We start from the raw sequence: 13,883 nt of genomic DNA on the forward strand, positions 1-13,883 counted from the left end.
CACTGTTGGTGGGAATGTAAACTGGTGCAGTGACTTTGGAAAACAGTATGGAGGTTCCTCAAAAAATTAAAAATAGAACTACCATACGACCTAGCAGCCCCAAGGAAATCCTGCCATTTGTGACAACATGGATGAAACTTGAGGGCATTATGCTAAGCGAAATAAGTCAGAGAGAGAAAGACAAATCCTGTATGATCTCACTTGTATGTAGAATCCAAAAAAGTCGAATTCACTGAACTGGAGAGTAGAATGGTAATTGCCAGAGGCTGGGGAGTGAGGAAAGTGGGAAGATGTTGGTCAAGGGTGCAAATTTTCAGTTATATATTCTGGGGATCTAATGTACAGCATGATGATTACAGTTAATAATACTGTATTGTACAGAAACTAACACAACATTGTAAATCTACTATACTCCAATAAAAATTAATAAAAAATACTGTATTGTATACCTGAAGTTTGCTAAGAGAGATCTTAAGTGTTCTCATCACACACACAAAAAAGGTAAGTTTGTGAGGTGATGAATGTGTTAACTTGTTTGTGATAATCATCTCACAATGTATATGTATATTAAATCATGTTGTACACCTTAAAAGAATCACATTGTACAACCTAAATATATACAATTTTTACTTGTAAATCATACCTCAATAAAGATAGAAAAAATAGTCTACTTCTATCAAAGAGATGTTTAAACATGGGACAAAGACCGGAACACACGCTATGATCTTTGGCATTCAAGGTCATTCACTAAATGGTTCCTACCAGCATTTGTGAAGAGTGAAAGGCCAACTGAATGATGAAGAGCCATCCTATCAATATTTCATATAGGGGCAGAGAAAAGGCCACTCGGGGGCTACTGTACACCAGTGCTGGCCATTCGGAATCAGAGGCCTGCTGGGGAATCACAAGTGCCAACTACCACTTGAGGGACCAGGTTGCAGGCTGATGTCCCCCCTCCCCTGGACCATCTCCCAGATATATATATTCCAAAGTCAGCAAATCATTGTGTAAATTGATAGTTCTGGGCTCTTGTTCAAATGTAAATCTCCTTGTGTAGTTTACCAACTGCTCAGATATTTCCATGAGAAAAGGAAAACAAGGACACAGATCACCAAGTAGATAGCTGGCAGGGATGGAGGTAGTCAAAGACAAGTCACTTCTTACTTTATGATTCTGTCATGAGCTACCTCTGACCCAGCACCATGTGATGGCACCAGTTCATGTTCCAGCCTACTTCCCCCTCTTAACTAGAACACCAGGCAAAAGAATTCCTCAAAGAAGTCTTGCAAAAAGAAACAAAAAGGGTCTAACCAGCAGAGCTCAAAATCAGCAAGCACACAAAAAGCTGATGACATTCTAGGGGAAGAAACAGCTGGTGAACATCTGCTAAGAGAGAGAACATTAAACTCAAGTGTATAAACAGAGTTAACTCCAAATCAACTATAGTTCTGGTTTTGATGGATAAATTTCACAGTATAGTGTGCTCTCTGTAAGGCCAACTGGCCCAAGGCAGGGGAACGCAATCAGATTCACAGGTTGCATCAGACTGAAACTCTCCGGACCACCCAGTTCCAGAAACTGACCTGGGGACCTTCCACCCGGCCCAGCTTTCCCACCTTTCGAGGGGCAGGACTAGCGGTCCCAAGACTGATGTAACCAGCACCAGATAGTGCCACGATTCCCAAAGAGACCACTAAATAAGGAATACCCTGCGCTCTCCCAGATTCACCACACCCCTTTCCCTTCTTCCCCTATAAAATCTTGCCCAACCCTCTCCTGGGTGTGACTTCTCTGGCCCCTTTCTCTCGGACCAGTGAACCTCTCCCAGGAGCGCCCCCTAATAAAGCTCACTTGAAGCTTTCCTCTGTTTCGCGATGCCATTTGTTAAGATCCGACCTTACACTCTCTTCAGTTCAGAAGTTTGCAAAAAAAAAAAAAAAAAGAAGGTAACTCAATTCAACAAGAATTTATCAAGTGGTGACTATGCACATGGTCTTATACCAAGTGTTCTTGGTCAAAGCTTAATACATGGAGACCAACCTCTGAAGTCATACTTATAAGCTATGTGGCCTGTAGCAAGTTACTTGACCTCTCTGAGCCTTAGCTGCTCAATAAAATGTAGGTTAAAAGAGAACCTATTTCATCAATCGTTATGAGCTACTGTATAAGAAGTACATAGAAGAGTCTATTTGTAATACATCATAAACAATAAGTGATGGCTGTTACTATTAACAGGAAGTATTGAGGTGTTCCCGGGGGTCAGACTTTTACAGAAATCTTGACTCTATCATTTATAAGAAATGTGACCTTACGAGTAACCTCTGAGACTGAGTTTTCTCATCTGTAAAATGGGGACAAAACAACAGGACCTTGGGACTTCCCTGGTGGTGCAGTGGTTAAGAATCCCCCTGCCAATGCAGGGGACACGGGTTCGAGGCCTGGTCTGGGAAGATCCCACATGCCGCAGAGCAACTAAGCCCGTGTGCCACAACTACTGAGCATGTGCTCTAGAACCCACAAGCCACAACTACTGAGCCCGCGTGCCACAACTACTGAAACCCGCGCGCCTAGAGCCTGTGCTCTGCAACAAGAGAAGCCACCACAATGAGAAGCCCATGCACCGCAATGAAGAGTAGCCCCCGCTCACTTTTGAGGAACCTCCATACTGTTTTCCAGCTAGGGAAACCCCGTGCACAGCAACGAAGACCCAACACAGCCAAAAATAAATAAGTAAATAAATAAATCTATTAAAAAAAACAGGACCTAGATCCTTGGAGTTATTGTGAGGACCAAATGAGACAATTCAAATAAAGTGCTTATTAAAATAGCTAATACATAGTAATTGCTTAATATGTTAGCTGGTATTAGTAGCAGGAATGGCACAAAGTAAACACCACCAACTCCTCCCTACAGGAGCTTATATTTTTTGGTAGAGATCATGGGTAACTACCAGGACATAATTCAGTACCAAGGGAGTAATGCAAGCAGCACGTGTCTCAGGATTTCAGACAGAAGAGAACAGTAAAGGCTGGAATAGTCAAGCATATTCGGCTTTCTGATAACTCACTTGGTTGTAAATTCAAGCCTCACCCCCTCCCCACTTGGAAGCCCTTTGCCTTTTCCTTTGTGGCATTATCTGGGGACTCTGGTTTCTGGTACGAATAATGATTATTCTATTTCAGCAAATGCCTTCATTTGCAAATGTCCAGAAGAGGTCTGCTCAGCTGTGGACCTGGTCACTTCCTCTTGGAGTTACAGCCTGTTAATACCAGCTTATTTTAGTAAATAAAATAATTTAGTTTTTGAAACTCCCATGATGAACTAAAGCAAGTGGACCAAGGAATCTGCCCACATGTGAGATTCAGGACTCCTTTAAAAACCAATATAATACACTTGGTTTCTAACCTCTAAAACTCAGATGCACACAGGGCCCAGGCAGGTGGCACACAAATGAGTGGGGCAGTCCACGTGGTCCTAAGGCGCCACCTTATGGCAACCATACTGTCAGGTACCACAGTTTTAAATCTGGGTAAAAAATTCAAATTTAATGTACAAGCAAACAAAACCCCACTTTGTTTGTGGTCCAAACAAAAATGTTTGAGGCCCGAGTTCATGTCCTCTGCTGTAAAGCGTAACAATGCGACTGAGGCCCTGAGGTTATGCCACATCCTGTTATGCCCAGTGCCCCACAGTGACCTCTAATTAGCATGTTTTGTATTAGAGTACAAATAGTGTAAATGTACATAATCCAAAAAATACTGACTACTCAGTACTGACTACTTTAGTTGCCACAAACTCCAAGAAAACTGAATGGCTGTACTGGAGCCTCCAAGTATCTACATAATCTGACCCCAGCCTCATGCTCAGACATCTCTTCCTACTGTATTTTGGTCACACCAGTCTCCTTTTTCTCACACATGCCAAGTTCATTCCTGCCTCAGAGCCTTTGTACATGCTGTCCCCTCCGCCCCCAGATCACCAAATGGCTAGCTCCTGTGCATCGTTCTGGTCTTATCTCAAGTGTCATCACTTCGGATGACTACCCTACCTAATATTCCCTCAGGACTTCCCATCACCGCCATTTAATTTGCTGCATAACATTCATTCTCTAAAATTAGTTTGCTCATTTACACACTTGTTTTCTAGTAGGTAAGCTTCGTGGGAAAAAAATTCTTTTCGTCAGGTGTCATGTGCACATGAAATAGTGCCTGGCACATGGTAGGCACATAATAAAAAATTTTTGAACAAGTGAATTAATGAATGGCTGGAATCTTGCAGCCAATGCTACCATAAACTGTCAAACCTTTCACCATACTCTATTTCAGAGAACTTTCATCATCATCATCATCATCACCATCATCATCAGATGACAAATCTAAGAGCTACATTTCACTGATATTTCAATTTATTACACTGTAAGAAATTCAAGTGAAAGAAAAATTCCAAATAACAACAACTATCAAAACAAAAACTTACGTAGAAAATATCATGTGTCTCAGCTTGGCTGTTATTGACTTCTACTTCATAAGATAAGCATCTGCTATAAAATTTCTGTGGATTCTTCCATTGCACGTATAAGTCACCATTTCGGAAGGAGAGATTTTTAATATGTGGAGGATCAGGTTTCACTGATAGAAATAGAAGAATACAAATTAGCTTCCAGAGTTTATTTTGATGAGATACACATATGGGTAGAGACAATGAAGGTCACAGAGTAAATCAAAATAGGGCTGATGCTTTTAATGGCCTTACATGATCAGACATACAGTTCTAGAATTTCTGATTAGCCACGATTAATATAGCGAGCTTATTTTAAACTGCCTAGTAAATGTATCTAAGGAGCATCATCGGGGTGTCTGCCAGATGACACGAACTCTGATCTGCATCTGGTTAGGACATGGCTGGGGTATAATCAGGACATCTAGCTGCAACAAGGAGGGTAAAGAAAAGAAGTGCTTAGGTCCAGATATGCCTCTATGTGATGGGTACCGAGGAGCATCAGGTACAAGCGGTTTCCCCAGGCGACACTCACTTATGCCAATCAAAGACCACAATTAAAACATTAGCATAGTTTTCCGTGGGACAACTAAGCCTGTGCGCTGCAACTACAGAGCCCACGCGCTCTGGAGCCCGAGTGTCACAGCAAATGAGCCCGCGTGCCGCAACTAAGACCCAATGCAGCCAATAAATAAATAAATATTAAAAATAAAAAAACAGCATAATTTTGTCACATGCTACAACATGGATGAAACTTGAGGACATTATGCTAAATGAAATAAGTCCATCACAAGAGGACCAACACTGTATCATTCCAGTCATTTGAGGTACCTAAAGTAGTCAGTCATAGAAACAGAAAGTAGGAAGGTGATTACCAGGGGCTGGGGTCGGGAGGAGGGGGACAGAGGGGAGGGGAAATTAGTGTTTCATGGGCATGGAGTTTCAGTATTACAAGATGAGAAAGTTCTAGAGATCTGTTGCACAACAATGTGAATATACTTAACACTACTGAACTGTACACTTGAAAATGGTTAAGATGGTATATTTAATGTTATATAATTATAACCACAATTTAAAAGAAAGTAAAAAACAAAAAATTAGCCTAGTCAATTCAGTTTTTCAGGAGTCAACTATGCTTAAGACCGAGCAACAAAAGAGAATGGATAATTAACAGAAAACAACTTGACAATGTCATCTTCTAGCTGAGAAGGACCTCCCGTTATTTTTTTAATTAATTAATTAATTAATTTTTGGCTGCCTTGGGTCTTCATTGCTGCATGTGGGCTTTCTCTAGTTGTGGCGAGTGGGGGCTACTCTTCGTTGCGGTACGCGGGCTTCTCATTGCGGTGGCTTCTCTTGTTGCAGAGCATGGGCTCTAGGAGCACGGGCTTCAGTAGTTGTGACATGTGGGCTCAGTAGTTGTGACTTGTGGGCTCTAGAGCGCAGTCTCGGTAGTTGTGGCGCACGGGCTTAGCTGCCCCGTGGCATGTGGGATCTTCCCACACCAGGGCTCGAACCCGTGTCCCCTGCGTTGGCAGGCGGATTCTTAAGCACTGCACCACCAGGGAAGCCCAGGATCTCCCTTTATATCACTAGTAATCTCTAGGAAGAAGAGCAGCAAAATGAGCTTAAAAGGTCCAACAAGGACAATCTGCCAAGCCGGGGGGCAGCGGGGGGTGGGCAGAGAAGGGCTTTGCTTCAGATGATCCTACTTGGCAAGTTTCCGCACACCCCCCGCACCCCAACCCCCGCCCCGGCCTACAAATTAGCTGCCCTGCGTGCACCACTAGAATTCATTTCCATGGCTGTCTGAAGCAGCGGTAAACAGTGTTCTACTCAGACTTGGAAACCTCTGTCGATTCATGATTATTTGCCTATAAATTTTCTGTGTACCACTTAGCCAGAATCTGAGCTCTCTGTTGGGATATCACAACAAATAAATAAACATGATGCTTATACTACTCTGCTATAGAGACTTACAAAACGCTTTTATACAGTTCACATCATTTGGACCTTACAACAATCCTTTGAGGTCAAGAGGAACTGTGTACCCCCTTTTACAGATGAGGAAGCACTTAGAGTATATATGCCTTGTCCAAAGTGAAGAAGCTAGGACCTTAAGCAGGTCTCTTAAGTTTTTAAGTCGAGGACTCTTTCTAGTGGGCTGAAACTCAGCTGCACTGGTTGTTCTGATTGATCAGTGCCTGGGTCACCCAGAATGTTAGACAGTTTGAATATCACCCCTGATCACTCCACCTCCAGTCTAAGCTTTTTTTTAACTAAGAGGCAGATTATCCAAGAACCATATTAAGTCACATTTATTCTGCAGCATCATCCTCTGGAGTGTAAGTAAAAGAGAACAGATCTTGAGTCACAGAGCCCAGGTTCTAATCTCGGTTCTGCAACTGACTACTTGCTCTAAGGCTCAGTGTACTCATAAGTAAACAAGGATAAAGCATGTGGCATGTGTGCTGAATAAATATGAGAATTTCCAAGCTTGCTTCTTTAAAAAGGGGCAAAGAAATATATACATAAATATAGTCCCTTTTTTTCTGAGAAGATCTTCAAACCAAAAATCATCATTTTTAATTATTTCTATTGATGTTCAAAAAAAATAACACTTTTATCCACACTGTCTTAGAGGACTTCTAAAACGTACCATGAGAAGTTAAAGGCACTATATTAAAGGATGGTCTGATTTTTCCCGCATTGTCCTTGACCATTACTTGGACACTGTGTTGTTCAAAACTGGAATCCTTCACCTTAGTCAGAGCAAAGGAACAACCAATGTGTTGATCTTCTCTATAGATGTCTTCACACTGAAGAATTTTTCCTAGGCTGCTGTGCCTGCAAGATAAAATAAGACAACCTTCTGCATTATTTTTAACCAGATATTCAAGAAACAAAGGTAGAAGTTTATTTGTTTGGTTGTTTTTAAATGACTGAAGATGTCCATGAAAAGCCATATTTGCAAACTGGCAGGGTAGCATTTTTTAAAGCCCTGTGTTATAATGTGGCTCCATGTCATACTCTAGGAAGAAGTGAATGATCCTTTTTCATGAATATTGGTACTTTCAATAGTTATAGAAACTAGAAGAGTCCTGACTCTTTTTCCTCTTCTGTATGGGAGATAGCATGAGGACAGGATGAGAAATGTTATGCTTCCTGAAAATGCCTCATCTGTTCAATTCCATGGTTCTCCTCTGGTCCCTCTGCCAGTTCCTTCCTTGTTTGCTTGGCTTGCTCCTCTCCTTTCTCCTATTCTCAGAGGATTCATATCCGGTCCTCAGCCCGCTGCATATCCCTGTCTATTTCTTACTCCCTCATCCATTCACCCATTTATCACTTCCACCCCTTGACTAGCATTTCTGCACTGAGGATTCCTAATCCTGACCTCTCGCCTTGGAGCTAGTCCCAGATTTCTAACTGCTCCAACCTCAAATTCAACAGCCAAAACAGATGCCCCCTCTTCCCTGCCAAACTGCCTTTTCTTCTAACCATCCCAGTTTCCAACCGTCAGAGCTCAGTTTCTCTGGGCTCCTCAATTAGAGCCTTTGAAATCACCTCTCTTCACTTTCCCTATATTCTATCACCAAATTTTGTTACTTCTTCCTTTGCAAAGCTTCTGGGATTCTCTCCTATGATATTCCCCTCACCCTGTTTCATGTCCTGATCACTTGAGGCTTCATGGCTTCTCCAGACTGACCTCTCTGACTTTATTAGTGTCCTCCAACCAGTTCCAGATCAATGTTCCAGAACACAATAGCTTTCTAAGTGTCTTACTCTACTGTGTGGCTCTAGATGCTGGTATCTTCTTTCCCATTTCAAAAAACCTCTACATATACCTTTCCCCAATGATCATCTAGCACAGCGCAGGCAGACAATGTGCTCATTACACTTTTTTGTCTAGACTATCAAAGGACTCTGTTTTATAGTAATTGGCAGAAGACACAGAGTCAAGCCTTACATTATCAGTCACAAGGGGAGTTGTGCCAAGGTTCTGCAGAAAAGGAAGACAATTTAGAAAATGAACTAAGAGTGAAGAGTCCCAAACCCTTCACCTGTTTACTTCAGAATCATCTGTGCTCATTTTAAAAATTCAGATTCCTCAAACCTTCTCCCAGAGAACCCTACTTAGAAGGTTTTGTCCAGGGCCTAGGAATAAGCATTTTGACAGCAATTCTCCAGGGGATTGTGCTGCAAAATCCAGTCTTATAAAACTCAGATCTTTCCCATAAATACAGTCAATTGATCTTTGACAAAAGAGCAAAGGCAAGACAATGGAACAAAGACAGTCTCTTCAACAAATGGTGCTGGAACAATTGGATATCCACATGCAAAAAAAATGAATCTAATCACAGACCTTACACTGTTCACAAAACTAAACTTAAACTCACAATGGATCACAGACCTAAATGTAAAGTGCAAAACTATAAATCTCCTAGGAGATAACACAGGAGAAAAGCTAGACAACCTTGGGTATGACGATGACTTTTTAGATAAAACATCAAAGGCATGATCTTTAAAAAAATAATTGATAAGCTGAATTCCATCAAAATTAAAAACTTTTGCAAAAGATAATAACAAGAGAATAAGAAAACAAGCCACATACTGTGAGAAGATATTTGCAAAAGACACATCTGATAAAGGACTGTTATCCAAAATATACAAAGAACTCTTAAAACTCAACAATAAAACAAACAACCCAACTAAAAAATGGGCCAAAGATCTTCACAGACACTCCACCAAAGTAGATATATGGATGGCAAATAAGCATATGAAAAGATGTTCCACATCATATGTTATCAGAGAAATGCAAATTAAAGCAACAAGATACCACTACACACCAATTAGAATGTCCATAATCCAGAACACCAACAACACCAAATGCTGTCGAGGATGTGGAGCAACAGGAACTCTCATTCACTGCTGGTGGGAATACAAAATGGTACAGCCAGGGCTTCCCTGGTGACGCAGTGGTTGAGAGTCCGCCTGCCGATGCAGGGGACACGAGTTCGTGCCCCAGTCTGGGAGGATCCCACATGCCGCGGAGCGGCTGGGCCCATGAGCCATGGCTGCGGAGCCTGCGCGTACGGAGCCTGTGCTCCACAACGGGAGAGGCCACAACAGTGAGAGGCCCACGTACCGCAAAAAAAAAAAAAAAAAAAAAATGGTACAGCCACTTTGGAAGACAGTTTGGCAGTTTCTTACAAAACTAAACATATTCTTACCATATGATCAGCAATCGTGCTCTTTGGTATTTACCTAAAGGAGTTGAAAACTTACGTGCACAAGAAAACCTGCATACAAATGTTTAAAGCAGCTTTATTCATCATTGCCAAAGCTTGGAAGCAACCAAGATGTCCTTCAGTAGGCCAATGGATAAATAAACTGTGGTACATCCAGACAACAAAATATTATTTAGCCTTAAAAAGAAATAAGCTATCAAGCTCTGAAATACATAGAGGAACCTTAAATGCATATTACCAAGTGAAAGAAGCCAATCTGAAAATGCTACATACTGTATGATTCCAACTATACAACATCCTGGAAAAAGTGAAACCATGGAGAATAAAAAAATCAGTGGTTGCCAGGGGTTGGGGTAGGGGAGAGATGAATTGGTGGAACACAGAAGAGTTTTAGGGCAATGAAAATACTCTGTATGATATTATAATGCTGGATATATGTCATACATTTGTCCAAACCCATGAATGTAGAACACCAAGAGTAAGCCCTAATGTAAACTATGGACTTTGGGTGATTATGATGTATTAATGTAGCTTCATCAATTGTAACAAATGTACTACTGGTGGGAATGTTGATAATGGGGGAGGCTATTAATTGTGGGGGCAGTGGGTATATGGAAAATCTCTGTACCTTCCTCCCACTTTTGTTGTAAACGTAGAACTGTTCTAAATAATGTCATTTTTGAAAAAGAAATCAAAAATTCAGATCTAATGTATTTAGTTCTTCAAAAGCTGTGCAAAGAAATGCTTCAATATAGAAAGTGACCTTGTCCCTTAAGAGATAGTGCGTAAGATTTTTCTTGTGGTTGTAGGCCCCTGTGGTTCATGAATGAAACAGTTTTTTAAAAGCTTAGTTACAGCCATGACTAGTTTTTAGATCAGACAGGCCTGAAATGTTCTCCACCCACAGCCAAAAATAAAAAACTGAAGAAACGTATGACATTATTTTTACATAACTAAAGAAAACTATGTAGAAATTAAAATTTTTTTTCCATAATGCAAGGAACTCCTCTAATGGGTAACCTTTGAGATTCCTTTTTCATTTTTGTACCCTGAGTATTTCATATATGCTCATGGACCCCAGATATGAAATAAAAAAAATTTTTTGTTGTTCTTTAGAAAAAAATAGCGAAAGGAAAAATATCGGTTTTGAATAGACAACTTTCAAAATTTTGTGAAAGATTAGATGATAACCTAAGATAGGACGCATTCAAGTGCTTCCTGTTAAAAATCAAACACTGGGATCCACAGAATCATACTGTAGACATAAGGAGGAAATGGACAAATTACAGACTATTTCCCCACTCTGAAGATGATTAATATGGTAAGAAATTCCCGAAAATTCATTGGCATGGCTAGTCTGTAGCTATTAAGGTCAGGCTCCCTTCAATGCCAGACTATCCCTGCAGGACTTCAAGTCATTGCCCCGGGGCTTCAAAATGACTCCGCATTTTCTGACTGGTGATCAGGGAAACAGTCTCCGGCAGTTTGTTTGACAAGATTTAAACTGGTACCTAAACCAATTCTGAGTGCTTGATTATGAAGGAGCCACATGTCTTTCTTTTGTGGTTTTGATTGGAAAGGACCTCTCTAGGGGAGAGCAGGGAGGAAGAGGTATGGGCTAGGCGCTAATTATGCGAGTTTGGGCAAGAGGCCAGCTATGTGTACTGGCTACATCTGCAAGGGAGTGGGGATGAATAATAAAAAAATATATAGCCACCATGTATTTCGTGCTTACTCAATAAATGTTAGCAGTTAGGCACAACTCCCAACACTCTTCATATAACAGCCCTCGCAACATCCTTAAGAAGTAGCACTATTATTACTACCCCCATTTTACAGATTACAAAACTGAGGCTCAGAGAGAAGTGACTTGCCCCAAATCACACTGCTAGTAAGAAAGAGAGCCAGGATTTGAACCCAGGCAATGTGGCTCCAGAAACAAATAAGCTGCGGGGTAGTAAGGGCAAAAGATACAGAATTTATACCAGTACTGTCCAACAACGTTTTCTGGGATTATGGAAACATCTGAGATCTGTGCTGTCTGATTCAGCAGCCACTACTAGCCATATGTGAAACTGGCTACTAAGACTGAGCAACTGAAGTTTTAATTCGATTTAATTTTAATTAATTTAAATTAAAACATAAACAGTCATGTGTGAGTAGTGGCCCTTGTATTGGCCAACACAGGTCTACGTTCCAGAAGGAGTCCATCCACGCTGATGACCAACTCTGGGAACATGTATGACAAGAAGTGGTATTACTCATGCCTAGCCCCCCCCACCCTGGGTGCAGGCAAACCCCCACTCTCAGAGGATGGCTTCTTGCGCCACCTCTCATGGTTGTAGCTTATCCCCTGCACCAAGGCATGAACTAAGGGCTGAAAGCCAGCCCGAGCACCATCTGCTGTCAGCTTTGGAAAGACACTGCATCAGCCCAGAACGCTTCAGCCCAGAGGAAGAACAATGCCTTTCTACTTGGTTGGGCCAGTTTTTTGTAATTTATTCATCAAGAGGGGATACTGGAGAGAAAGCTTCAAGAAGGCGGAGGAGTAAGCCGTGGAGATCACCTTCCTCCCCACAAATACATCAGAAGTACATCTACACGTGGAATAACTCCTACAGAACACCTACTGAACGCTGGCAGAAGACCTCAGACCTCCCAAAAGGCAAGAAAATCCCCACGTATGGGGGTAGGGCTAAAGAAAAAACAGAGACAAAAGAATAGGGACGGGATCTGCACCTCTGGGAGGAAGCTGTGAAGGAGGAAAGGTTTCCACACACTAGGAAGCCCCTTCACTGGCAGAGACTGCAGGTGGTGGAGGGGGGCAGCTTCGGAGCCGCGGAGGAGAGCGCAGCAACAGGGGTGCGGAGGGCAAAGTGGAGAGACTGCCGCACAGAGGATCGGTGCCGACCGGCACTCACCAGCCCGAGAGGCTTGTCTACTCACCCGCTGGGATGGGTGGGGGCTGGGAGCTGAAGTTCAGGCTTTGGAGGTCAGATACCAGGGAGAGGACCGGGGTTGGCTAGGTGAACACAGCCTGAAGGGGGCTAGTGCACCACAGCTAGCCAGGAGGGACTCTGGGAAAAAGTCTGGAACTGCCTAAGAGGCAAGGGAACATTGTTTTGGGGTGTGCGAGGAGAGGGGATTCAGAGCACCACCTAAACGAGCTCGAGAGACAGAGTGAGCCACGGGTACCAGCACGGACCCCAGAGACGGGCATGAGACACTAAGGATGCTGCTGCAGCCACCAAGAAGCCTGTGTGCAAGCACAGGTCACTATCCCCACCTCCCCTCCCGGGAGCCTGTGCAGCCCGCCACTGCCAGGGTCCCGTGATCCAGTGACAACTTCCCTGGGAGAACGCACGGTGCCTCAGGCTGGTGCAACGTCACGCCGGCCTCTGCCGCCACAGGCTCGCCCGCCATCCATACCCCTCCCTCCCCCCGGCCTGAGCGAGCCAGAGCCCCCGAATCAGCTGCTCCTTTAACCCCATCCTGTGTGAGCGAAGAACAGACACCCTCAGGAGACCTACACACAGAGGCGGTTCCAAATCCAAAGCTGAACCCCAGGAGCTGTGCGAACAAAGAAGACAAAGGGAAATCTCTCCCAGCAGCCTCAGGAGCAGTGGATTAAATCTCCACAATCAACGTGATGCACCCTGCATCTGTGGAGTAGCTGAATAGACAATGAATCATCCCAAAATTGAGGCGTGGACTCTGGGAGCAACTGTAGACTTGGGGTTTGCTATCTGCATCTAATTTGTTTCAGGTTTTATGTTTATCTTACTTTAGTATTTAGAGCTTATTATTACTGGTAGATTTGTTTATTGATTTTGTTGCTCTCTTCCTTTTATATATATATATATTTTTTCCTTTTTCTCCTTTTGAGGGTGTGTGTGTGTATGCTTCTTTGTGTGATTTTGTCTGTATAGCTTTGCTTTTACCATTTGTCCTAGGGTTCTGTCTGTACATTTTTTTTTGTATAGTTTTTCACACTTGTTATCATTGGTGGATTTGTTTCTCGGTTTGGTTGCTCTCTTCTCTCTTTCTTTCTTATTAATTTTATATTTTTAATAATATATTAAAATTTTTTTATTTCAATAACTTTATTTTATTTATTTTTCTTTCTTTCCTTCTTTC

At 42.4% G+C, this 13,883-nt stretch overlaps 1 protein-coding gene across 1 annotated transcript in view; it reads right to left on the minus strand.

Moving 5' to 3' along the window:
* IL13RA1 (interleukin 13 receptor subunit alpha 1) overlaps positions 1-13,883 on the minus strand; it is a 67,289-nt gene that overhangs the window by 25,928 nt on the left and 27,478 nt on the right. Inside the window, exons 5-6 of the mRNA XM_081221293.1 lie at positions 7,157-7,344; positions 4,477-4,628 (exon numbers count right to left, since the gene is read on the minus strand). Coding sequence (XP_081077419.1) covers positions 4,477-4,628; positions 7,157-7,344 — 340 coding nt within the window. The remainder of the gene's footprint in view (positions 1-4,476; positions 4,629-7,156; positions 7,345-13,883) is intronic.

The sequence above is a fragment of the Mesoplodon bidens genome (assembly GCF_964165515.1).
Source record: "Mesoplodon bidens genome assembly, chromosome: X".
NCBI lineage: Eukaryota > Metazoa > Chordata > Mammalia > Artiodactyla > Ziphiidae > Mesoplodon > Mesoplodon bidens.